The sequence below is a fragment of the Enhydra lutris genome, unplaced genomic scaffold, assembly GCF_002288905.1.
Source record: "Enhydra lutris kenyoni isolate GAN:26980312 unplaced genomic scaffold, ASM228890v2 scaffoldscaffold4, whole genome shotgun sequence".
NCBI classification, from domain to species: domain Eukaryota; kingdom Metazoa; phylum Chordata; class Mammalia; order Carnivora; family Mustelidae; genus Enhydra; species Enhydra lutris.
The window spans coordinates 10291485-10317054 of NW_019154088.1; the positions used below are offsets into that span (position 1 = coordinate 10291485).

Below are 25570 nucleotides of genomic sequence, written 5' to 3' on the forward strand. Positions count from 1 at the left end.
CAAGTAAACCTTCCTGCCAGAAATTAAACTTGAATCTAGTGAAGGATCTAGCTCTATTAGTCTACAGGAAATATGTGTGGTAGAGGAACATGTTAAATGATAACACAAGAATACAATTAACCAAACCCAAATTGTGGAAAATTCTACAAATGACCCAGTGTCTTCTATAAATTTCATGTCCTAGAGAGAAGGGGACCTTTTACAGATTTACAAACACATGGGACACTATCAATTAAATATATGGTCCTTGTTTGGATCTTGATTCAAATAAGCCTAATGTAAGAAGATGTTATTTTGAGACTGTTGGGGAAAACTAAACACAAATTGGGTTTTATATTAAGGATTAAAAAAATTATTGGTTATGGATGTGGTTTTTTTGAAAAATAAACTTTATTTTATAATAGTTTTAAGGGATGCCTGGGTGGTTCAGTCAGTTATTCATCTCTCTTTGGCTCAGGTCATGATCCCAGTGTCCTGGGATCGAGACCTACATCAGGCTCCTTGCTCAGTGAGGAACCTGCTTCTCCTTTTGCCTGCTGCTCCCCCTGTTCATGCTCTCACTTTCTACCTCTCTCTCTGACAAAAAAAAAAAAAAAAAAGAAAGAAAGAAAAGAAAGAAAGAAAGAGGAATAGTTTTAAGATTTTATTTATTTATTTTTAGGATTTAATTAATTTATTTGAGAGAGAGAGAGCATGAGCCAGGGGGAGGAGCTGAAGGAGGGAGAGGGAGAAGCAGACTCCCCTCTGAGCAGGGATCCTGATGAAGGGCTTGATCCATGACCCCGCAATCATGACCTGAGCTGAAGGGAGATGCTTAAGTGACTGACCACTCAGGTGCCCCTTTATTTACTTATTTTTAAATATAATCTCTGTCCTCCAATCTGGGGCTCAAATTCGTGACCTCAAGATCAAGAATCACTTGCTCCACTGACTGAGCCAGCCAGGAGCCCCTAAAATAGTTTTAGATTTATAGGAAAATTACAGTTTCCATTTACTCCAAACATAGTTTCCCCATTTCTTAAAAAGATTATTTATTTATTTTGATAAAGGGTAGGGGGAGAGGGCGGGTAGAGGGAAAAGGAGAGAGAAAATCCCAAGCAGGCCTCATGCCCAGAGCAGAGCCTGACACAGGGCTCAATCCCACCACTGGAGCTCATGACCTGAGCCGAAATTAGGAGTTAGATGCTCAGCTGACTGAGCCACCTAAGCACCTCCAAAGATTTTATTTTTAAGTAATCTCTCTCTACACCCAACGTGGGGCTCAAAGCCACAGCCCTAAGAGCAAGAGTCACCAGCTCCACTGACTGAGCCAGCCAGGTGTCCCCCATTTTTTTTTTTAAGATTTTATTTATTTATTTGAGAGAGAGAGAGAGAGAGCACAAGTTGGGGGGAGGGTGGGGGAGAGACAGAGGGAGAAGCAGACTCCTGCTGAGCAGGGAGGCAGATGCCACTCAATCCCAGAACCCTGGGATCATGAGCTGAGCCAAAGGCAAACGCTTAACTGACTGAACCACCCAGGTGCACCATTTTTTTTTGGGGGGGGGATAAAGTTTATTGAATGATAGAGTACAAAGCTCCCAAAGAGCGAGGGGACCTGAGAGGGTTGGCCTTGCCTCCCATCTTTTAAAAAAGTTTATTTATTTGAGTAATGTCTACATCCAAAGTGGGGCTTGAACCCACAACCCTGAGATCAAGAGTCACATACTCTTCTGACTGAACCAGCCAGGCACCCCCCCCACTTATTTTTTATTATTTATTTATTTATTTTTATTGACATATAGTGTATTATTTGCTTCAGGGGTGCAGGTCTGTGAATCATCAGGCTTAAACAATTCACAGCACTCACCATAGCACATACCCTCCCTGATGTCCATCACCCAGCCACCCTATCCCTCCTCTCCCACCCTCAGCAACCCTCAGTTTATTTTGTGAGATTAAGAGTTGCTTATGGTTTGTCTCCCTCCCTGGTCCCATCTTGTTTTTTTTTTCCTTCCCTACCTCCCAAACCCCCTGCCCTGCCTCTCAAATTCCTCACATCAGGGAGATCATGTGATAATTGTCTTTCTCTGATTGACTTATTTCACTTAGCATAATACCCTCTAGTTCTATCCACGTCGTTGCAAATGGCAGGATTTTGGAGGTTTTTTGATGGCTGCATAGTATTCCATTGTGTGTGTATATATGTATATATATATATACCACATCTTCTTTATCCGTTCATCTCTTGTCAGTTTTTAAAGTGAGCTCTATGCCTGATTTGGGGCTTGAACTCAGGACCTCAAGATCAAGAATCACAGCTCAACCTACTGAGCCAGCCAGGTGACCCATTTCCCCTGTTCTTAACATCTAATATTAACAGGTTACATTTGTTGGAATTAATGAACCAGCATGCCTGGATCATCAGGGAGCCTGCTTGAGATTCTCTTTCTCTTCTTCTGGCCCTCCCACCTCTTCTGTGTGTGTGTGTGTATGCATGTGCCCCTAAGACTTGCTTCTAAAAACTCTAGAAAGGGGTGTCTGGGTGTCTTAGTCAGTTAAGCATCTGCCTTTGGCTCAGGTTATGATCCCAGGGTCCTGGAACTGAGTCCCACAACAGGCTCGCTGAGAAGCAGAGTCTGCTTCTCCCTCTCACTCTCCCATCTGTGCTCTCGCTCTCTTTATCTCTCTCTCTCTCTCTCTCTCACACACACACACATTAATAAATAAAATAAAATAAAAAGCCTAGGAAAACACCAAGAAATGGGACAATAGAAGACAATTAGCTAAGATAATCATTGAAGCAGAATGATTCATTATACTTTCCTCTCTATTTCTGTTTATGCTTAAAATATTTCATAATAGAAAGTTTTTTAGGGGCTGCTGAGTCGATTAAACATCCAAGTCTTGATCTCAGTTCAGGTCGTGATCTCAGGGTCTCAAGTTCAAGCTCCACGTTGGGATCCACATCCAGCATGGAGCCTACTTAAAAAAAAAAAAAAAAGTTAAAAAAAAAAATAGAACCAGAAAAGTATCACTTGCCAGGCTGTAAAAAGGGTCAAAAAAGGAAACACAGACAGCTAGATATAAGACCTTCAAACAAATACACTCACACTCACACATATATTTCCTTTGCCAGGTGACAAGGGCCCTCAGGGCCATCCCTAGGCGAAATTTTGAAGAGGACAATTTTTTTCTTTCATGTGTTCAGACCCATGTGCTGTTTCAGAAACCCCAAACTTATTGTTCTCTTCCAGCCTCCTCGGTTTGCTTCTAGGAAAAAAGTCTGAGCATTTGAAAGTCCCTTAGTGACTGTACATTGAAGTTCTGTCTTTCCTAGGGATTTACCTTTCCACTCCATCTTCACTTGGGCAAGGCGTTGCACTGATTCGGACTCAGGAATTTTAGGCAAGCAGTGTTCGGCAGGCATGAGGGCCATCCCCAGCGCCCCTGCCATCACACCAGCAGGCAGTTTGCCTCCAAGCCCTGAAGGAGTGGCCTCCTGGCTTTTTCTAAAGGGATGTGGAGCACAGTCTGCAGCCTGCCCATTCCGGACGCGGCATGTCCCAACTCACCTCTTGAACCAGTAAGTAGTCCAGAAAGAATGGATCCTTGCTCACAGGGCAGCAAGACTATGTTGACCTCATGGCTCACCTTGATTCCCTCTTGGTCCATTCCTCCTCTTCCCTGAATGGAAAGCTGAAGCAGCTTCTTCCTGAGACTGATGGAAATTGCCATCAGGGGATTCTGCTACTATGGGCAGATGGTTTTTTGTTTGTTTGTGTGTTCGTTTGTTTGTTTTAGAGAGAGGGGGTGGGGAGAGGCAGAGGGAGAGGGAGAGAGAATCTCAAACAAGCTCCATGTCCAGCTCGAGGCCACCATGGCTTGGGGTTGGATCTCAGGATCCTGAGATCATGACCTGAGCTGGAAGTCAAGAGTTAGACACTTAATTGACTGTGCCACCCGGGTCCACTGGGCAGATGGTTTATCTTTCCAGGTTTGTCTGTGTCTCCTCTCTATCCTTGGCCTCCTTGGGCAGGCCTGGATCATAAAAGGCAGAGTGGGCAGATACTTACTTCACCCAAGAAGGGAGATGCCAGGGCCCAGCTCAGCTCCATATACAATAAGGGGCTGCTGCTGGCCCTTCCTCTCCACTGTGGTCCCTTCTTACTCCCTTGGGGTAGATCATAGCTGGCTCTGGTTCTGTTCTGAGGACAGGACCTCCTGGGACAGCTGCACCTACATTTTGTCAAATACATTTCCTGTTGATTTGATTAGTTCCCTTCGAAGCAATGCATTTATGAAAGGAAGGAAGATTTTGCAGGCATGTATTTGCACAGGCAGCCAACCTCCTTCAGTCACACACACACACACACACACACACACACTTACTTTCTCCCCATCCACCCACAAAGTGTCAGTCACATTTAGAGTTTGCACAAATGCACACCCTCCCTCGTACATCACAATGCATACCCTCTCACCCACCTACACACTTCTTCCATAGAATCACACCTGCTCATATACCCTTAAAGCACGTTCCTATACCATGCTGAGAAAGAGAGAGAGAGAGGTTAGGAATGTGTTGCTACAGCTCAGGAAGGCAAGCACTCTGTGTGGGAACTAGAAAGTCACAAGACCAGGACCCCACAGTCTCCCCTTCCTCCTGCAAATAGAAATACTAAGAATAGAGAAGGACTCGAAAGCAGGGGTAAAGAAAGCAGACTCAGAGCTCCTGGCCCCACCAGGAAAGCGTGCCGCCCCAGGGTAAGAGTGATGTGCCTGAGGCCTGCACTGAGATAAGAATTTGTCTAGGCTGTGAGCGCAGAAAGCGGTGGCATCCACGTGTCCAAAAAGCCCATTTGGACTGGTAGCTAAGGGTCATCCTCAGGCTTGGATTCCCCGTTGGAGCTCAGGAAAGGAAGGAAGAAATGAGGGGAGAAGGGAAGTGGAAGGTTGGGTTTGGGCTCTGCGTTCAACATCCTCTGGGAGAGAGTCTTTCCAACGTCAACCAGAGTCAATAGGAGAAGGCTTTCTTGCACTGGAAACTTGAAGTCCCCTGGAGAGGGGAGAGATGTGGAGAGGGCCCCAAGGGGTGATGAGTGCCCAAGTGCAGAGCTGCGGCAGCCACTTTGCCGCAGTAGCAAATAGGGCCCCAGTGCACCTGGCTTCAGCCCCAGACTGCCGTCTGCCTGCCCTGACCCGACTCAGCCCAAACTCTGTGGATTCTGGAACAGAAAAAGTCTTTTCCTTTAAGAAAGGGTCCTGGAGCCCACCCACAGCACCCAAGGAAACTGGCAGAGCACCAGGCTACACTGAGACTTCAGGCCCCAGCCATCCAAGTCTGACAGCCCTTCTGGAGTCTCTTCCGGTGTTGCCACCTGAGGGCGCCTGGAGCTGGGTCTGAGGCTGCCACCGGCACTGCTGTTGTTACTATCATTAGGATAATTAATAAGCATGCACTGACGGGGCCAAGTGGAGGAAGAGGAAGGCCCCTGCTGCTCATGAGAATCCCTGGAAAGATCCAGTGAGGCTGTGGGGGAACAGGGGACTGAGTAGCTCGTTCCTCCTCCCTTCCCAGGACTTCTGGAAAGGGCACTGGGGAGTAGGTTTCAGGGGACAGGTAGAGAGGCAAGGGCTAGGGGAGGGGAAACAGTTGGTAGGCTGCGTTTGGAACCCGCCCTCCATCTGCCTGACAGGATGTCTTTGGGCACAGCCACCCCTGTGATTACTGGTTGTGGGGCAGGCCAAACTCTGAGGCAATTATTCATTAATTTAACAGGCATCTGTCTGTTTATTTATGGAATGCCTACTATGTGCAAGGTGGTCTGCTAATAATAGCTGAGGTTTTATTGGATACTGTGAGGACACAGCCAACTTTCACACCATGTCCTAGGGGATGGGGGTGGGGAGCAGAAGCAGAGGAAGCAACTAGGAAGAATGACAACCCCCAAAGATACCGACCATGGGGGCTTTGGCCTGTGTGGTGTAGCAGTGGGGATGTCAGATATAAAACGTGAGGACTACCAAAAAGATCTTGGAAAACTCGAGACCCGAGGCCCAAGATCCTGGAGGAAAAGGGGTGGGAAATGGAGGCCCAAGATCCTGGAGGAAAAGGGGTGGGAAATGGAGCACGGATAAGGGAATTTTGGGTGAAAGACTAAAGAAAGAGGCAGGAAGGAGTGTTAGTAAGTCCAGTGGGGGGAGCTTTGAGTCACGATTTCGGGGGCTCTGACGGTTGGGAATTTAGGGGGCTGAGATGCTTCATGTCATGAGATGGGGGACGGGATTCTGGCATCAGAGCCTGGACAAAAGTTGGGGTGCGAGAGGTTTTAGCGAGATTTGAAAGCAAGATCTGGAGTGCTGGGTTTGAAAGGATGCTGGAGAGTGTTAAGGGAAAGGAGGGGCGTGGCTGAGTGCGCCACCCGGGCACCCGGCCGATGCTCGGGTCGGCCCTGGGGAATCTGGTCCGGGGTCCCGCCGCGGCTGGGGAGGTCGGCGGGCGGGGGCCGGCCGGGCAGGCGGTGGCAGGGTAGGCGCTGGGAGCCAGCGGCTCGAGGCTCCGCGGGGGGGCGGTACGAGCTCAGGCTTGCGGGCGGGCGGGCTGGGGAGGCGGCGGCTCGCAGAAGAACATGAATCAGCGGCGGCGGCGACGGCGGCGACGGCTGTGGAAGAACCGCGGTGGCCCAGCGGCGGCCCCGGGAACCCCGCGCTGCTGACTGCGGCCGGGGCGACTCGAAGCGGGCGCGGGTCTCGGAGGCGCGGGCCCCAGCACCGCCCCCGGGCCGGCCCCCGCCCCTCCCGCGGCCCTACTCTCTCGTCCCTCCCCCTCCGCCCTTCCTCCCTCCTCCCTTGTCGCTCGCGGGCCGGGCCCGGCATGGTGCGGCGTCGCCGCCGATGGCGCTGAGGCGGAGCATGGGGCGGCCGGGGCTCCCGCCGCTGCCGCTGCCGCCGCCGCCGCCGCCGCCGCCGCTGCTGCTCCTGGCGGGTCTGGCCGCTCTGCTGCTCGCGGAGCCCGCGGCCGCAGGTAGGGGTTGGTCGGGAGGCGGCGGAACGCTGGGGGCTGCGGAGGGGCGCGGCCGGGTGGGCGCCCAGGGACCGCAGCGGAGCGAGCCCCGGGCCTGGGCGGGCGGGAGACTTGGGTGGGGGTACCCAAGCTGGAAGGCCGAGGCTTGGGGGCTGGGGGAGGGGGCGCAGCGCAGCGTCCGCTGCTGGTTCACTGGCCGGGGCCCCACCCCCAACTTTCTCGCGTCCGGGGCTCTTCTGGCAGGGTGGAAGGGAAAGGAGTGGGGCTGTGGGCTGAATGTTCGGGGGAGGGGAGCGGTGTTAGGAACTGGATGTTCCCGCCTCGACGTATCTAGTTGTTTGCTTCCCCCCTCCCAGTCCTGGGGACCCCATTCTGCCCGCCTTACACAGGAAAGTCCCACTCCGAAACCGCAGGGGCTGGACTCAGCGCCCAAGAGGCACACCTACACCATTTGGGCACAGGGGCTGTGAGGGTGCCCAGTCGCAGAAAACATCTGGACACATGCTAGTTCCTGTACTCAGTCAGAGCTTCCTGAACCCAGGAATGCTGGCGAGGATGGGCCGGAGCAAGGTGGCCGGTCCTTGTGGGGGTTATCCTTGTGTTCCCCCGTGGCCACTGAGGTATTTGCCCGTGGTAGGAGCGAGTGCTTCTTGCAGCACCTGCCTCTCCCAAGTTCACACGACACACCTATGGGACTGTTGGGTGTGTATGGGGTGTGAGGTTATCCCTCCTTGCCCCGTGACCGGCCCTGTGTCACAGGCTAAAGCAGCAGCAACAGAGCTGGCACCTGGTTTTGAGACCAAACTCCCTGCCACATGAGATTCTCAGGGAAGGGAAGGCAGAGAGTGACAAGTATTTACAAGAGGGGAAAGGTGTGTATCTCAGGATCAGAGAGCCCAGGAATTTGCCTAGAGTCTCACAGCAACGGGCAGGATGAAGCAGGACTGGATTCAGCTATCTGGATAGTTCACCTGCCCCTCTGCTTAAAAACACACCGGGAGATCAGGAGAGGGGTGTGTGTGTGTGTGCATGTGTGTCTGTCTGTCAGCACACAGAGGGTAGTGTTCCACAAGGTGGTTCCTGTTGGTGTGACAGTAGCTCAGGGGTCTTGGGCTCCCTGCTCAGGGCCCCTCCCCTCCCTCTTCCCTCCCACCTCCCTAGCACCCGCCCCTGCACACATTCAGGTATTAATAGAGCGGATGGCTGCCAGGAAGGCTGCCATGTGTTTGATCTGACGTGGTTCTGCAGCCATATGTTCTCCACTTCAGGGGAGCACCCCCTCCTTCTCTTCCTCAGCCTCCTTTCATTTGCCCGGGTGGGGTACAGCGCGATGCCAGCAGCAGTGTGAAGTCTGGCCAGACACCCTGGGCCGGCAGAGAGCTGGCCGCCTGTTGATCTCCATGGGTGCAGCTGTCATTCCCAGGGCAGTACCTGCCCCACGTGTATAAGAGGGCCCCACCTTTTTAGCCTGGCTTTTTGGTGGTTGCGCTTGACCTTCACATCGCCCAGTCAGGAGGTTTGGGGAAAAGGTCACTTCCTTAGAGCTGGGGGGAACTTGGCAGTAGCAGAATTGGTGCCTGGAGAGCTTATCATTTTCCTTCCCCCAGCCTAGGCCCAGGCCACCTTACCGCCCACACTGTCCAGCCTCTGTTTTCTTGACCATTAGCCGAGGATGAGCCCTCTGACCCAGAAACTAGGTTCTGGAAGCCGATGGGGGACATTTCCAGAGACAGTCTCCCTGTCAAGTGGGCTGACACCTTCTCCTTCCCACCTCTCAGGCCTGAAGCTCATGGGAGCCCCGGTGAAGCTGACAGTGTCTCAGGGGCAGCCGGTGAAGCTCAACTGCAGTGTGGAGGGAATGGAGGAGCCGGAGATACAGTGGGTGAAGGATGGGGCTGTGGTCCAGAGTGTGGATCAGGTGTACATCCCAGTCAGTGAGCAGCACTGGATTGGCTTCCTCAGGTGCAGGACGGTGGGGAGGGTGTGGCATGCCAGCCTGGGGGCAAGTTGTGCTTTTTCCTTGGGCTTGGGAGCTGGGGGCAATGCTGATGCCCAGCGGTGTGGGTTTTTGTTTTTGTTTTTGTTTTTTTTTTTAATTTGGCAACCTAAGAAAACTTCCAGAAGTGGGGGCAGGCTCAACCCACTGAGTCTGCCCAGCATAGCTGCGCCCCCCACCCCCTGACCCTAGGAGGTGAGCCTGGTATCCTGTTCCCACAGCCTAAAGTCAGTGGAGCGCTCTGATGCAGGCCGGTACTGGTGCCAGGTGGAGGATGGGGGTGAAATGGAGACCTCCCAGCCAGTGTGGCTCACGGTAGAAGGTGAGGAAGCAGAGACATGGGTGGGCATGTCGCTCTGATGCATGTGCTGCTAGTGACCACACCTGTGCGGAAGAAAGCTCAGTGGAAGTTGATTTGCCCCATTGCCCTCTGGGGCCTGACTGCACCAGGCTCCAGGCCGACCCCAGACATCGGAAGACCCCACTTACTGGAGTCTGGGTATTTCACAGCTAAGGGGGCAGTAAGGACCTCCAATCTATGGGGTGCAGTAAGTTTCAGTTGTCTGAGCCGCAAGCCTAAGCACCCATCTGGGGCTGGACCCTGTTCTGCCAAGTGGCAAGGCCAGGAGAGGGAGGAGGGATGGGGGAGGGGAGGAAGGATCCGCAGCTGTGGGAGCTCAGAGCTGTTCAGCCCAGGAAAACAAAGTGACTAAGAAAGTAACAAAGGGCCCGAACAGGATCTGGGAACTCTGCTAAGGCTTCCACCCACTCCCCCTCCCTTTCTGACCCTCCCCCAGCTTCCCACCCTCTGCCTCCTCCCTTGCTCTGAGAAGGTTTTTGGAGCTGGTCTGGGAAGAGTCCAAGGGGACAGCATAAAGGGTATTCCTAAGGTGCCCAAAGAAGAGAAGCTCCCCCGTCAAGCTAACCACCTGTTTGGCGGTTGACCCAATCCTAAGGGGGCCTGTAGGACCTTCTGCATAGAGGACTGTAAATGGTAGCAAACTTGTGGTTTGGGTAGTTGGAAACCAGGAAGGGGCAAGGTTCATTCCCCAACCCCCTTTCTCCTTAGGTGTGCCATTTTTCACCGTGGAGCCAAAAGATCTGGCAGTGCCACCCAATGCCCCTTTCCAACTGTCTTGTGAGGCTGTGGGTCCCCCCGATCCTGTTACCATTGTGTGGTGGAGAGGAGGCACGAAGGTTGGGGGACCCGCCCCCTCTCCTTCTGTTTTAAATGTAACAGGTGAGCAGCCGCAGGAGGGGGCTTTGAGTAGGGGTGGTGAGACTGGGCAGTGTGCAAATCTGTGTAAATCACCAGGTCTGCTGTTGTGAGTATCCGGAGCCCACCTGGGGGCCTGGGGACGTGAGCTGTACCATTACTAAGCTGGTTAGTCAGGTGTGCAGGGCTGGGCAGGTGAGCTGATCAGTGGCGATCCTACTGGGTGTGCTCGAGGCCACTGGAGCCTCTTTCTGTCCTGCACGGCAGCTCTGGCCGTGCACAGCTGGCCCTGGGAGAGGAGTCATGTGAAACCAGGGGCACCCATTTCCCCCATCCCTCCAAAGGGAAGGAGCCAGGAACCAGTCCACTCAGAGCTAGCAGGAGTGTCTGGCCGACTTGCCTAGAAGACAACAGTCTAGGGCTGCAGAGTGGGGAATGGCAGGGAGAAGCAAAGGGAAGGAGGTGCAGCACAAAGAAGCAGGAGGCTCTTCTCCTAATGGCCCTTTCCGGAAATTTCTAGACATTTTCTCAAACAACTGTATTTATCCATGCCTCCACGCAGCTAGGCCCAAAGCAGCAACACCTGCATACCCACCTGGGTCCCAAGACTCTCAGGCATATAACGAGGCTTGTGAGGCTCACTTCTCTGTGAAATGAAGCTAATGTTCCTGGTCGAGGCTTGAACTAACTCAAGAAGTTGGGAGTCTGAGCTGGGTCTCACATGCTGGATGGTGGGAGGGATACGTTTGGATGTGTCAAGTCCCCAATATGAATCTTGAGAAGAGGTGGGCTGGGGGGTCTGTTCATGATGTGCTGGGTTAGAGCCCATGAGAGGGAAGGTTCGGTTCAGTTCTCTCCAGATGTGCGTGGTTGGGACTCTCCCCTGTAGCCCGTGAGATAATAAGCACTCACTGAACTCCTACTCCACACACCACACTGTGCTAGGCACCACGGGGGATCGCGGGAATACAAAAGAAATAGAAGCCGTCAGTCCAGCCCCCAAGGAGTTAGTGTAATTGGGGAGACAAGACACATGCATAAGGAGCTGAGAACTATTGCAGGGCGAAGAATGCAGATCAACAATGATAGGGCTGCTGTATAGAGCAAACTGAGAAGGGCTCTGGAATGTGCAGTATAGGCATGAACAGAGAGGGGAGGCAGCTTTGTGCCATATGTGGGATTGAGGCAGGGGGAGTAGTATAACCTTTCTTGGGTGTTTCATGTGTGCCACACACTTTAGGTGAATTCCCTCGTTTGGTTTGCACAATTCACCCAGTGCTGGAGATAAGACAGAGCCCCAGCACTGGGTATAGCCAGGCTCATTAGACTCCAGAGTCCCTGGTCGTACCCAGTGTCTAGCCCCTTCCTCTTGCTGGAGGGACTTCTAGGATATTCAGATCCAGATCCTGCATAAACCCCATTCCCTGGTCCCAGGCTGAATGGGAATTGCTGCTAGGGGGAGGGGGCGCTGACTAAGGTTTTGTGGCATCAGGGGTGACCCAGAGCACGGTGTTCTCCTGCGAAGCTCACAACCTTAAAGGCCTGGCCTCTTCTCGCCCAGCCACCGTTCGCCTTCAAGGTAGGAGGACTGGCGGGAGGGAGGGTGAGTGAGGCAGGGGCGTGCACGGCAGATGAAGTTACAGAATCGTTTGGTGTTCCCTGTTCCGCCTTCCCGAGGCCCTGCTGGGATCTGAGGGATGAAGGGTTAATTGGCAGAGCTCCATCCCTAGTGAGAGCACCTGAGACCCTGCCATGGCTGAGATGAGAATAGAAACCTGACGTCACAGCAGATTTCCCATCACGAAGCAGAGTCCTTGGGAGGGAGGCAGAGAGGGAGGTGGAGAGGGAGCCAGCAGGAGATGGTCAGGGCTCATGCCCAGCCTTGCTTCTGCCAGTCACAGTGGAGGGAATGGGGCTGGGGAAAACCGCCTAGCAGGATATCGGAGATCCAAAGGGTTGATGTGCATAAAGGGAGAGAAGACGGGAGGGAGGGAGCCAGTGTGTGGGGGAATGGGTTGTGGCTGTAGGGGCTGCCTCTCATTTGTCTCTCCCAAGGTGAAGGTACTGTGCCCCCCGCCCCTGCACCCCCACCACACCCACTATCTTATCTTACTCCTGTCAGATAGGGGCCCTGATTCAGAGAGAGGCGACTTCTTCCCACAGCCAGCCAACACACTCCCTGGTATGAGCAGCTCTCCCCCACTGGCTTCTCGGCTTGTTTATGATTGTAGTTCTGGGAGTGCTGAGTAGCCATTGTCAGGTGTGGGGGGACCCCCAGACCTCAGGGAGGGTCTTGAGGCTTGACGCCCCTGCTTTCTGCTTCTTCCTGTCCTTCCTGGGCACTGAAGTCCAGGGTGCTGACTGTCACTCCTGTCCACAGCACTGCCTGCAGCCCCCTTCAACATCACAGTGACAAAGCTCTCCAGCAGCAATGCTAGCGTGGCCTGGACGCCAGGTGCTGATGGCCGGGCCCTGCTCCAGTCCTGTACAGTCCAGGTAGGGAGCGGGGGGACAGGCTCTCCTGGCCATGTTCTTTCTGTGGCTGCCTCGGTGGCGCTTCATTCGAAGTGGTATCCCATTGACCTACACTTGTCCTCAGGGCTGGGTCCCTAGCTCTCTCCAGGTATTGCCCCTTTACCAGGAACAGCCCAACCTGCCCCTTCCCACAGGGTGCTCTGGCCACCAAGTGACTGGGCAAATTGGCTCAAACCCATACATTCTTCAGGCTGGAAAGCAGATCACTAGAGCAGATTTGAGATGCCTGGAGGGGTGTTTCTTCTGTCCGCAAAACCCCAAACCTTTGATTTAGCTGATACCCTCGTGCCCCATCCCCTGACTCATGCCAAAGAGAACAAGGCGATTGGAGGGGGTTCGAAGCCCTAGAGAGTAGAAAGCCTGGGTGAGGTGATATCAAAAACAAGAGGCAATGCAGCCTTGTTTATTTTCATCTCTTTACTCAGAGGTATTTAAGGAGTGCCTTTGAAACTGTTGTAGCCAGTTCCCCCAGGCAGGAGAGGCCCCTGCTCTGGGCTGGACTATTTGGAGGACCCTACTCTGGCCCTCCTTTGGCTGCATTCCTTGCCCCTGGGCAAGGAGGCTGTAGAGACTAGGGGATATGCCCGTCTAGATCATGAGGCTACTTGCCCCCACTTCCCCCACCTGCCACCCTACACCATTTTCTAGATACTCAAGACCTCCTCCCTATGGCCCCCAGTCGGCTTCTAGGACCTGTGCAGGCCTCTTCCCTGGTCTGTCCTTAGGAGGGCATGGTTGGTGCACCTCAAGTCCATTCCTTAGGGGAATCGGTATGCAGGCAGCACTGTCCACACCCGAGCATTTGGTATTCCCCTGGGTATAGACCCTTGGCCCACAGGCTGGCTTTTCTTATGCCACCACATTCTGGCTTGGGAATCCCAGGGATCAGGGGATTATAAATGCAAAACTGATCTTCCAGGTTGTTTTGAAGCTTTATTTGTCCATATATCATCATAGGAAATATTTTGTTTAATAATTCTCATTAGAATAATTCTGATTCTAACATTTAAATATTTAGCCACATGGTACGTGGCTTTCCATTTGTACTCTTGTGGTGGGCGCCCTAAAAAATGTGAGGTGAAGGCCTGGTTCACGATGCCCCTAGACTCCCAGTTACTCTGCCCTTGAGAAACTGACTCTTTTGCACTGGCCTGTAGTTATAATAAATGGGAGCTCTTCTAACTGAGTTATGTACCAAGTGAGAAAGCGTATGAGTTTTCTGGAGTAGTTGGCAAAGTCCTTGGCAGAAAAAGTGGTGTTTGCACTGAGTTTTAAAAGATGAGTTGGGCTTTGCTAGGAAGAGCAGTTCCAGGCCAGGGAGCAGCATTTGCAAAGGCATGGAGGTGAGGATCCTTGTGTTGTTAGAGTGGGGGCAGGCGGGAGGGGGTGGGTTGCAAGTGTTTGCTGATAGGCTTAGAGGAGGCATTAACTCAAGATACACCCCCCTTCCTGCGCCCCCTGCTCCCACCCAGGCCTGTCCCATCTTCTGTCTCCCTCCTCTTCATCATCGTTATTTTGCTGCTCTTCTGTAGGTGACACAAGCTCCAGGAGGCTGGGAGGTCCTGGCTGTGGTGGTCCCCGTGCCACCTTTTACCTGCCTCCTCCGGGACCTGGCACCTGCCACCAACTACAGCCTCAGGGTACGCTGTGCCAATGCCTTGGGGCCTTCTCCATATGCTGACTGGGTGCCCTTTCGGACAAAGGGCCTAGGTAAGGGACTTACGGGGCGGAGTGGCTGGGCAGGGCCTGAGTGGGGAACAGGCAATGTTGGTTTCAGTTCTGAAGGAAGTTGCTGGAGAGAGAGGTTACCTGATGGGAGGGTCCTGCCTCCTTCAGCAAACACCAAGTGTCTGCTGCATACCTATGAACACGAATCCAGCCTCTTCCCCTGCAGCTTTAGTTCTAGGGGGTGGAGCAAACATGCAAATTAGGAAAGATCTGATAGTATGGTGAGGAAGAGTGCTCCCAGGGTGTCTAGGCATACCCCGATAAAGAGAAGTTTGATAAGAAACAAGCCATACTGGGGCTAGGGGAAATCACTGTGGAAGACAGCATGGCAAGTGCAAAGTTCCTGTGGAAGGAACTTGCTTGGAGTTCTCTTAGCAATTGCTGAGAGTTGGCGGGACTATGAGGGGGAAAGGGTAAAGGATGCTGCTGAGGCAGTAACTAAGAGCAGCACTGTACCTAGTGGGGTGCTGTGGGGCCTGCCATTGTTACCTCTCCTCCACAGGACCAAAGGTGAGAGCAGTCAGAGCTGGGAGGCCGGTTCTAACCCATACCTGTAGCTGTCTGAGCTGTGTAGCTCTTGAGAGTTGGTTCCAAAGGCTAGCACGGGATGGTGATGGTGGGGAGGGCAGCGCTCTTAGTGGTATTCTCTCTTTGGGTACAGCCCCAACCAGCGCTCCCCAGAACCTCCATGCCATCCGCACAGACTCAGGCCTCATCCTGGAGTGGGAAGAAGTGATCCCTGAGGGCCCTTTGGAAGGCCCCCTGGGACCTTATAAATTGTCCTGGGTTCAAGACAACGGAACCCAGGTAAGGGGAGATAAACCTCAACTCTCCAAGGGTATCAGAGTGAGCTTTCAGGACTCAAGACCTTCAGAGCTTCCAAATGGCTGTCCTTGGTGGGTCCCGGGACTTCGGTGGGCGGGCTTCCCAGCATCCCAGAGAGTCCACTTTTCCCCACCTTCCCCTGCAGGCTTCTCTCCTTAATTGGATTGTCTCCTGTTAGAATTGCATCAGGTGGTGACCATTTCATTTGTAAAGCAGGAAGCTCATTCCTGAACAAACTGGGGGAGGGCACAGATAAGGCTCTTATCCCCAGCCTAGTTCCCTCCCAGCCCCCGCCACTGCCTGCAGGGACTGAGCCTTGTTTGTGTTCAGGGGAGGCCTCTGCAGCCTGGAAGGGGAATGTGATGACTCAGCAGGTTGTGTTCCTGGGGTCCCTGAACCCACGGTGTCCCTTGCCTCCTGGGTTCCTAGCTAGACCACTTTCTGCATTCAGGCCTCTCTGGAGGCCTCCTTCTCTGACTCAAATGTGTGATGGGGTCTTTTCCTGGCTCTAGGGTGAGCTGACAGTGGAGGGGACCAGGGCCAACTTGACAGGCTGGGACCCGCAGAAGGACCTGACTGTGCGTGTGTGCATCTCCAGTGCGGTTGGCTGTGGGCCCTGGAGTCAGCCACTGGTGGTTCCTTCGCATGACCATGCAGGTGAGGCCTGTAGGGGAAGGGCAGACGGGTCTTGGCTTTCAGGGGCAGCCTAGATTGGTGGGAGGAGCTGGGCAGAACCTTTGCTCCTAATAGATCCAAAGACTCAGCTGTTGAGGCCAGGGTTGGTATTTGAACTATATGCCCTTCTCCTCCCTCTGCCACAGCACTAGCATAGAATTCCCTGGTGGATTTGTAGGTTCCAACAGCCAGGGCCTGTTACTGACAGGGTAGGAACTCTTGGGGCTTCCTTTGGGGCTTCTTTCCACTCAGGACCTTTATGGACCCAAGAAAACCTCTTGTCCAGGACAGATGGCCATCACTGGAAAGTTCTAAAGGGACTCCTTTTGTCAGCCTCGCTCATGCCACTGGCTCTTTCTCCTCCCATAGGCCAACAGGGTCCTCCCCACAGCCGCACATCCTGGGTGCCTGTGGTCCTGGGTGTGCTGACAGCCTTGGTGACAGCCGCGGCCTTGGCCCTCATCCTGCTTCGAAAGAGGAGGAAGGAGACACGGTTCGGGTAAGGGGGTAAGGACAAGGAGGGAAAAGCAAAAGGTGACAGACGATCTTGGAGCTGACTCCAACTCTGGGGTTTCCCCTTAGGCAAGCCTTTGACAGTGTCATGGCCCGGGGGGAGCCAGCCGTTCACTTCCGGGCAGCCCGGTCCTTCAATCGAGAGCGGCCTGAGCGCATTGAGGCCACGTGTGAGTATGGGAATCTTAGGAAACGTGGGCTGCCTTCATGCCCCTAGCTATATTCTTTTTGCTGGCTCATGAGTTTGGCCAGTGTGTCTGAGCATCCATGAGTCCTGAGCACACAACAGTGAAAAGAAACACAGACCTACCCTCACGGAGGTTACCATCCTGGCTGTGGGAGAGCCAAATGAAGCTCATGTCTGCTCTGAGGGCCGAGACTGGGGTGCGGGTCAGGAGCCCAGGAGGCCCCCCTTCTCTCTCCCCACAGTGGACAGCTTGGGCATCAGCGATGAGCTCAAGGACAAGTTGGAGGACGTGCTCATCCCTGAACAGCAGTTCACCCTGGGCCGGATGTTGGGCAAAGGTGTGTGGGGCTGCGTGGGGGTTAGCTGAGTGGAGGTTGTCTTCGATGGCTCCCCATGCTTTGAGGGTGTGGGCTTGGGACAGCTCCTGTGAACAGGATATGCTTGAAGACTCCTGAGTGTGGGCTGTTTGGGGGACTGGTGGCTGGGGATGCAGACAAGGGAGTCTTCCTGCAGTGGCCCCGGAGTCTAGTGATTTGTGTCCCTGAGGTGGGTCACCTTGGAGAAAAGGGGGTGGTGGGAGCGGTAGGGCAAGGACCCTCACCGTTGTTTGGATCTGTTCCTAGGAGAGTTCGGTTCAGTGCGGGAGGCCCAGCTGAAGCAGGAGGATGGCTCCTTTGTGAAAGTGGCCGTCAAGATGCTGAAAGGTGAGTGGAGAGTAGGAGACACGGAGTGAAGTGTGGCAAAGGTGACTGAGCCGGAAGTAGGCTCTGCTGTGCCCCTAGACTTTCCAAGAAGAGTTAGTTAGCACTAACTAGGATGCCGCCTGTGCCACGTGAATAATTCAAAAGCATAAACCCACACACATTTGTGCCCTCGCCTTTGCTTTCTGCCATCAGCAGTGACCGTCCTTTGGGCTCCTTCAGGGTGATTACAGCTATCCGAACCAAAGGGAAGACTGTTAGCAAGTGGAGAAATGGTTGGAGAGCCCCACTGCATGCGGGCTTAGACCAGAATTGGGGGGCACATCTCCCTTATTTCCTCCCTACCATCCTTTTCTTCCAGCTGACATCATTGCTTCAAGTGACATTGAAGAGTTCCTCAGGGAAGCGGCTTGCATGAAGGAATTTGACCACCCACACGTGGCCAAGCTTGTTGGTGAGCTCCTTCCTGAGGGACAACAGATACACAATAGGGCTAAAAGTGTGCTCCCCCAAGGTGGGAGGGCAGCCTATAGGAGAGAAGTTTGGACTTAGCTGGTGAGTAAACAGGGAGCAAAATCGCGAGGAAGGTCCTGGCTGAACTCTGATCCCCCACCAGGTAAGGGGTTTATTGTGTGGGCCCTGTACCAGAGGTCTGTGCTAAAAGACTGCTCATGTGAACAGAGGAGAAGGAGGGGACAAGTAGATGCTGCAGAGATCTGGGGGCAGCCACATCTTAGGTGGTCACCAGTAGGTAGGCCACTGTGGACCTACAGAGAGGGAGGTAACAGAGTCAGGGCTGGAAGTAGGACCTAGCAGGTGGGAGACTCATGCAGACCCCTGAGCCGTCTCTTGACTGCTGTGTGCCTGCTCCTGACTCTCTCTTGTCCCTAGGGGTGAGCCTCCGCAGCAGGGCCAAAGGCCGTCTCCCCATCCCTATGGTCATTTTGCCCTTCATGAAGCACGGGGACCTGCACGCCTTCCTGCTCGCCTCCCGGATTGGGGAGAATCCCTTTGTGAGTGCCTGGGGTGGACTGGCCGGGAGTTGGAAAGGGACAAAGGGACAAAGACCCTGGGAGAGAGTTTGGCTTGGTGGGCAGGGCCGACCAAACTGGTTAGGAAGAGAGGCAGCCTGGCTTTGACCCTTTCGATGTTAGAAGGCTTCCTTCTCCCTCACAAAGCCCTGCTGAGAATTTTAGGCCGGGCCAGGGCCATTCTGGGAGAAGAGACCTCTGGAGCTCCGCCCTGGGAGCTCTGGGATGCTCTATCAGGTCTCCCAAAACTTCTTTGCCTTGGGAAGCCCCGCTAAGTCCCCTCCTTTCAGGAATCCCAAGTCTTTAAGCTTTCTGGCCAGGGAACCCCCTTCATCCTACCCTGCCTGGGTAGGTGAGCAAATCAGGCCTGAACTTGCCCTGTCTGCCCACCAGAACCTGCCCCTGCAGACCTTGGTCCGGTTCATGGTGGACATCGCCTGTGGCATGGAGTACCTGAGCTCCCGGAACTTCATCCACCGAGACCTGGCTGCTCGGAATTGCATGTATGTGAATTCTAGAGGGCTGGGGGTGGGGGGTGGGGGGTGGGGACGGAGCAGATTGTGACAGGAGGACTAGCTCATGGTCAGCTCTCACCTGGGACAGTGTGTGCTGTGTGTGGGGACAGCTGGGGAGCCAAGATGCCGTAGTTTCTGTAAGGCCGACTCCATCCTCCAACACCCCTCACAGGCTGGCAGAGGACATGACGGTGTGCGTCGCCGATTTCGGGCTCTCCCGGAAGATCTACAGCGGGGATTACTATCGCCAGGGCTGTGCCTCCAAATTGCCTGTCAAGTGGCTGGCCCTGGAGAGCCTGGCTGACAACCTGTATACTGTGCACAGTGACGTGGTGAGCTGGGTGGCACAGTGAAGTCTGGTGGGGATGCCGGCAGTGTGGCCGGCCCTGTAGAGTCCTCAAGAACCTAGCCTGGTCCCTTCTTTGGGCTTGGGCTGCCCCCTTAGAGCCCTGAGGTATGTTTGGCTTAGGGCTCTGCCCTGCCCAGGAAACCTAGTGACATCTCCCCTCCAAACTTTCTTCCGTCCCAGTGGGCCTTCGGGGTGACCATGTGGGAGATCATGACTCGCGGGCAGACGCCGTACGCTGGCATTGAGAATGCTGAGATTTACAACTACCTCATCAGCGGAAACCGCCTGAAACAGCCTCCAGACTGTATAGAGGATGTGTGAGTGCCCTGGGAAGGGGATTTGGGGAGGAGGGAATTTGGGGTTTCAGGTGCTGGCTGCCGCCACAGCTGCTGGTCCAGTAGGAGCCCAGAACCTCAACTGGACCCTTTGTTTAATGTCCTTGTCATGAGAGGGAGGACCAACCCCCACCCCAAGCTGCCTCTTCCTCTGCCACCTCCCTGTTTTCTTTCTCTCCCCCTTTCCCATCCTGTCATCTTTTTGTTCCACCTTTTCTTACACTCTATTTTCTCCAGTTTCCAGGAAGAACCAGGAACCCCCAAGGGCAGAAGGTACAGGGTTGAGCAATAGCGCACGATTCTGTCACCTTCTTCCCACCCCCACTCCTTCTCAGTCCCCAGCTAGTCTAAGAAAACCTCCCAGGCTGAGCCCTCCCTCCCCCTCAGAGAAGACTGCACCAGGGCAAGAAAAAACTGCTGCTGTATTACATTCCTCCGCTAGACAAGGGGGGGTGCGGGGGTGCGGGAGGCTGGCCTCCTCTTAAGGGAGTGGAGAGACCCAAGATGCTGGGGAGAAGGGAACTGCCTTCTTTCCTTTCTGAAAGCCCGGAACCCTTGGGAGCGGGGTAGGGTCGGGATACCCGCTCCCAACCAGGGGAGGGTTGTAAACCTCTCATGACTGGAAGACTAGCATTAGCTCGGTAGTTTACAGGCATTCTTTCAGGTAATCCCCTTCTCACCCTATAAGGAAAAGACTATCATTATCGCTATTTTGTAGATGAGAAACTAAGATTAAAGAGGTTAAGTAACATGGCCAAAGTCACACAGCTATTAAGTAGCTGAGTTGGGATGTGAACCTAGATCCCTGTGATTTTAGAATAGGTGCCTCTTAACGATGACGCCAGACATACTTTGTCCGTTCTAGTGTTGTATTTCCCACCCTGTGTAAGCCAGAGTCTCCCTGTGGCCCTGGAGGACGTTTTCGCTAGTACCAGGGGGAGATAGTCCACAGTGATCCGGACAAAGAATCTGCTCCCTACTTCTTGCTGTGGCCCAAACACAGGGACAGGCACAAGAAGGCCCAGCCTGAATGGTGGGGGCCTCTTTCTCTAGAGCCGTGGGTTTGAAGTTTGAAGGTTTAAAGGAGATCCTGGACTGTGGGTGAGAGGGAGATCTGAGGGTGAGAGCCAGACCCTACCCCTTCTCATTGAGCACAGCTCAGGTCTCCCTGTAGTTGCAGCCTGCTTGGGCATCTGGAGCAGCAGAGGTTCCACTGGGCATCAGGGACCAGGCCCCAGCTCAGCTTCCTCCTGGGCCAGAGCTAGTGTTGTCAATAGGGCGGGTGCTGGCCTCGTACCAGCCAGCCTGGTGGACAGGCGCCAATTGGCTCCTAGCACAGCCTTGACAATGTAGCCCAACCAGGCCACATCCCCATGGCCCCGGACCATTTCCATGGCCTCTTCGATGTCTGGCACCATTCCGCCCATCACTGGGGGCCTCTGTCAGGAGGGCCAATGTGTGGGACAGTGTTTGGGGCTTCTGTTTGTGGGCACAAGAGAGTCAGGCATTTGCTCTGACTGCGTCTGTTCTCAATCCCCTTCCATTAGTTCTTTTTTTTTTTTTTTTTCCTTAAGCCTGAGGCGTTCCCGGGAACAGGAATAAGACCTCAGGGAATCTGTAAGGCTCCTGAAAGTGTGTGTAAAAGTGTTCCTTCCCCCAGGGGAGAGGGCTAGAAGCTTTTCTACATACAAAGATGTCCATGAACAATGAAGATTTAAGTCATCCTGAGTGGGTGGGGATTTAGGACAAAGGGCGGCTGTTCAGATCCTTGCCATTAAAATAACAGTGACTCCTGCCGGGTTCTGCAAAGCAAAAACACTCCTCATGCCCCCCCCCCCCACCATTGCCTAGTCTCACTTTCCACCTGTGTGACCTTGGTTGAGGTTCTTAACCTCTCTGGCCCTCAGTTTCCACAGTGATAAAATAGGACTGATTTATTCCACAGGGTTATGGTGAGAATTAAATAGTAAATGTAAAATACTTAGACGAGGGCCTGATACACAGTAAGTGTGGGCTCCGTATGGGCGTGTTTAGGAAAAGTTTTCCAAATCCTGGTTCTGTAGGCTTAAGGGGCCTCTGCCTCCCCTTGTGGTTTCTTACTGCCTCCCCTCCCGCTTCTTTCTGCCCAGGTATGAGCTCATGTACCAGTGCTGGAGCGCCGACCCCAAGCAGCGGCCGAGCTTCACATGCCTGCGGATGGAGCTGGAAAGCATCCTGGGCCACCTGTCCGTGCTGTCCACTAGCCAGGACCCCTTGTACATCAACTTGGAGAGAGCCGAGGAGCCGGCCGAGGGAGGCCCCCTGGAGCTGCCTGGCGGGGACCAGGCCAGCAGCGGGGCTGGGAATGGCAGTGGTGTGGGGGCAGTGGGGGGCACCCCCAGTAGTGACTGTCGGTACATCCTCAGCCCTGGGGGGCTGGCTGAGCGGCCCAGGCAGGAGGAGCAGCAGCCGGAAAGCCCCGTGGGTGAGGCCCAGAGGCTGCTGCTGCTGCAACAAGGGCTACTGCCCCACAGTAGCTGTTAGCCCACAGGTGTCCGGGGCCATCCTGCTGGCCGATGAAGCCGCGGCTGACCCTAGCCCAGGCAGCATGGCGTGGAGGCTCCTGTGGTAGTCCTCCCAAGCTGCGCTGGAAGCCTGGACTGACCAAATGGCCCAATCCCAGTTCTTCCTGCGGCCACTCTGGCCTGCCTGGCATCAGTTCAGGCCTTGGCTGGGTGGAGGTGGGCCAGGCCTGGTTGCCTAAACCCAGGCAGCTGGCGGGAGGGGGTGGTTATGTTTCCATGGTTACCATGGGTGTGGAGAGGAGTTGGGGGAGGGTAGATCCAGCCCTCTGGGCCCCTACTCTCTGGCCCAGCAGCCCCTGCTGCTTCAGTGCATGCATTGAGGTGTCTCTGACCGCCCCCCACCGGGGGCCCAGCCCTGCCTGTGCTTGGGGTTCAAGTGTGCGGGTTGTTTCTGCGCACAGAGAGATGCCCTTGTGTTATGCTCCTGTAGGTGAGAGTTGGTAAGGGTTTGATGCATTCAGGTCCCAAGTGCTGTTGTAGGAGGCAGTGGGGCACTCTCAGTTCTGAGTCTGCGTCCCCTTCCTGATGACCCATCCCGCCTAGGCCAGGAGTCATGTGCAGCTGACCAGGTCACAGCAAGGCATGCTGAATTTCTGCAGGCTACTGTTTGCCCAGCCTGTAAAGGTAGTCCACCCAGCCCGGCAAGAGGAAGGGGTGCTGTAGGCCCTGCCCAGGAACGCGTGAGGCCAGAGAGGAGTCCCGGGGCCCCTCTTTACGCCCTCCCACAGTCTGTCTGAGCATGCTACCAAATCCCAAAATATCCTAAGACTAACAAAGGCAGCTGTGTCTGAGCTCAATCCTTCCACGCAGCATCCCTTAGTCCCAATTTTCCCTCTCACTGGAGACCCTCTTCTGTCCCAAGTCTCCAGATACAGAGAGAATATAGGCCTGATGGCTGGTGTGGGTGAGAGGGAGTTACTGGAGCCTAGACCCCAGTCCTGGCTAGGGGAGCCCCCGGATTGCATGGGGCAGGCCCCTGCTGTTAGGGATATTTCCAAGCCGTTAGAAGCTATTTAAAAACAGAAATAAAATTGAGAGCTAAAGACCCAAGGCTTTGTCTCTTAACTGTTTACTTTTTTCCAGATCGCAATAATGAAGCATCTCTGCGTAGAGAAAAATCTGGAAAGACATATGCCAAAATGTTAACAGCTGTTATCTTTACATGATGTGAGTTAAAGGGACTTGTTTTCCTTTGTGCCTTCCAAGTTTTCTGCACAGAGCACAAAATGCTTTGGTAATTAAAGAATACCCCAAAGAATGGTAATTGCATTAAAGATAATACATGGTCATTGTAGACAATAAGGAAAGTGTAGAAAATCATTTTTTTAAAAAGTGCCAAATACCTGTATTTCTACCACCTAGAGAAAGCTGCCCTTGACCTTTTGAAAACGTAAATGTTTTGAAAAAGTTCTTTATCTTGGAACAAGGACAAAGACAGCTTTGGCTGTCTCTTCCTCTTTCAGACTTTCCTTCTATCCTTGGGTGTGGAGACTTTGTTCTCACCTTTATACCATTGCTGGGAGCCAGGGGAAACCGGGAGGAAACGGCAAAGAGAAAATGTATGCCTCTAGTGTGCTAGAAATAAGACCATGAAGTTTGCTTCCAACTATTTCCACCTGAAATCTTTAATTTAGAAGCTTTATTTATTTATTTATTTATTTGACCAGAGCACAAGCAGGGGGAGTGGTAGGCAGAGAGAGAGAGGGAGAAGCAGACTCTCTGCTGTGCAGGGAGCCCTATGTGGAATGTGGGGCTGGATCCCAGGATCCCGGGATCATAACCGGAGCCGAAGGCAGACACCTAATTGCTTAACTATTTGACCATCCAGGCACCCTATAGCTTAGAAGCTCTGTGAGCAAGCTCGTGGGAACATGTAGCAGGAGGTACGAGAACTGGGCCTTTCTCTGTGGAGGGGTGTGGGAAGACAGGGAGGGACACAGGTATCGCCCTGCTGGCTCAGGGCAATGGAATGGGGCCGGTTCTTCTGAAAGCAAATATCCTGAAAAACCTGGTGCTGGTACTCTAGATTCTGGTTCCCACATGGATGGTGAGACCTGAATTCACTTCCAGGGAAGTGGTTTTCAGAATGTTTCCTGCTGTGATTAGCTTTAACTGCAAGTAATGATTACTTGTGAAGTAATGTTTGAGAATTACTGATGGAGAAGAGCTTTACTCTCAAATACTCCTCTGCAATTAATGGACTTCCCATTATGTGCCAGGCACTGCACCAAGCACTTCATATATATTATCTCACTTAATACAGGGAGCATTCCTATAAGATGGCAACATAATGATCATCCCCGGATCGGACAGAAATGGGGGTTAGTAACTTGTCCAAGGTTCTATAGCTATGAATGGTCAATTCAGGCTTGAAACCCGCAAAGTCAGAGAGCACAGCCTGGGCTCTCTCTCCCACCAGCATTCCAGAGGGCACCCTTAGGCAGCTCTGTCAGGATCACGTTATCTTTTGGGTGAATGCAGGTCAGTAGAAGGCACCTTTTAAAACGTACAGGAGGCTCCTGGGTGACTCAGTCGGTTAAGCATCCAACTCTTGATCTCAGCTCAGGTCATGATCTCAGGGTTTTGAGTTCAAGCCTTGGCATTGGACTCCATGCTGGGCGTGGAGCCTACTTAAACAAACAAACAAACAAACAAAAAAAGGAGTTCTAGTATGAGTGTGTGTGTGTGTGTGTGTGTGTGTGTGTGTGTGTGTGTGTAAGTATTTAAGTGGGAGTTACCTACCAGTGATTAAATCTGTGTCAATAATTTTCTCAGCTCAATCTCTTTTCCCTTAGCATCTTGGCTCCTCCATGGTCAAGGAGTTTGAGGTAGGTGATAATAGACTTTTTGAAAACCTTTTTTTGAAGTATAGGAAACATGTCAAAAAAAATAGACCAACCCGAAGTACACAGTCCTTAAGAATTTTAGCAGTCAGATCCAAATAACCAGTAACCAGATCAAGAGACAATATTACCAGCACTCTAGAAACAACCCTTGGGGCCCCCTCCCAACCTCTGCCTCCTCCCACCTCCCCAAAGGTAACCTCTCTCCTGACTTACAACATCATGGATGAAAGTAGCTCTTTTTTCAAAGTTCATATAGAGTCATATAGGGTGGATTATTTTGTGTTTGCTTTCTTGCATCCCACAATATGTTTTTCAAAATCATTGAACTGTAGCAATTTTGAGAAGTGGGGGTCAAAAAAAATACAAGAGTAGAACAGTGGTTCTGTTCTGTTTTGTATTTTTCTTTTTTATTATGTGCCTAGCTCAGTGCCTCTCCTGCCTCAAATAAGATCCCCCAGACAGATCCCCCGAGAATCTTGTTAAAATGTAGACTCCTATTCAGTAGGTCTAGGGTGGGGCCTGAGATTCTGCATTCTAACAAGTTCTCAGGA

At 53.1% G+C, this 25570-nt stretch overlaps 1 protein-coding gene across 1 annotated transcript; it reads left to right on the forward strand.

Annotated features, from left to right (window-relative positions):
- Positions 1-6858: 6858 nt before the first annotated feature.
- Positions 6859-23329, forward strand: LOC111160099 (TYRO3 protein tyrosine kinase). Its single transcript, XM_022522936.1, has 19 exons — positions 6859-7003; positions 8782-8965; positions 9221-9321; positions 10069-10239; positions 11708-11794; positions 12596-12711; positions 14283-14460; positions 15140-15285; positions 15816-15960; positions 16348-16477; positions 16561-16661; positions 16921-17016; positions 17302-17382; positions 17741-17833; positions 18271-18392; positions 18804-18913; positions 19098-19257; positions 19455-19591; positions 21739-23329. The coding sequence occupies exons 1-19, from the start codon at positions 6874-6876 to the stop codon at positions 22130-22132; spliced, it is 2682 nt and encodes an 893-aa protein (XP_022378644.1). The 5' UTR covers positions 6859-6873; the 3' UTR covers positions 22133-23329.
- The last annotated feature ends 2241 nt before the right edge of the window (positions 23330-25570 follow it).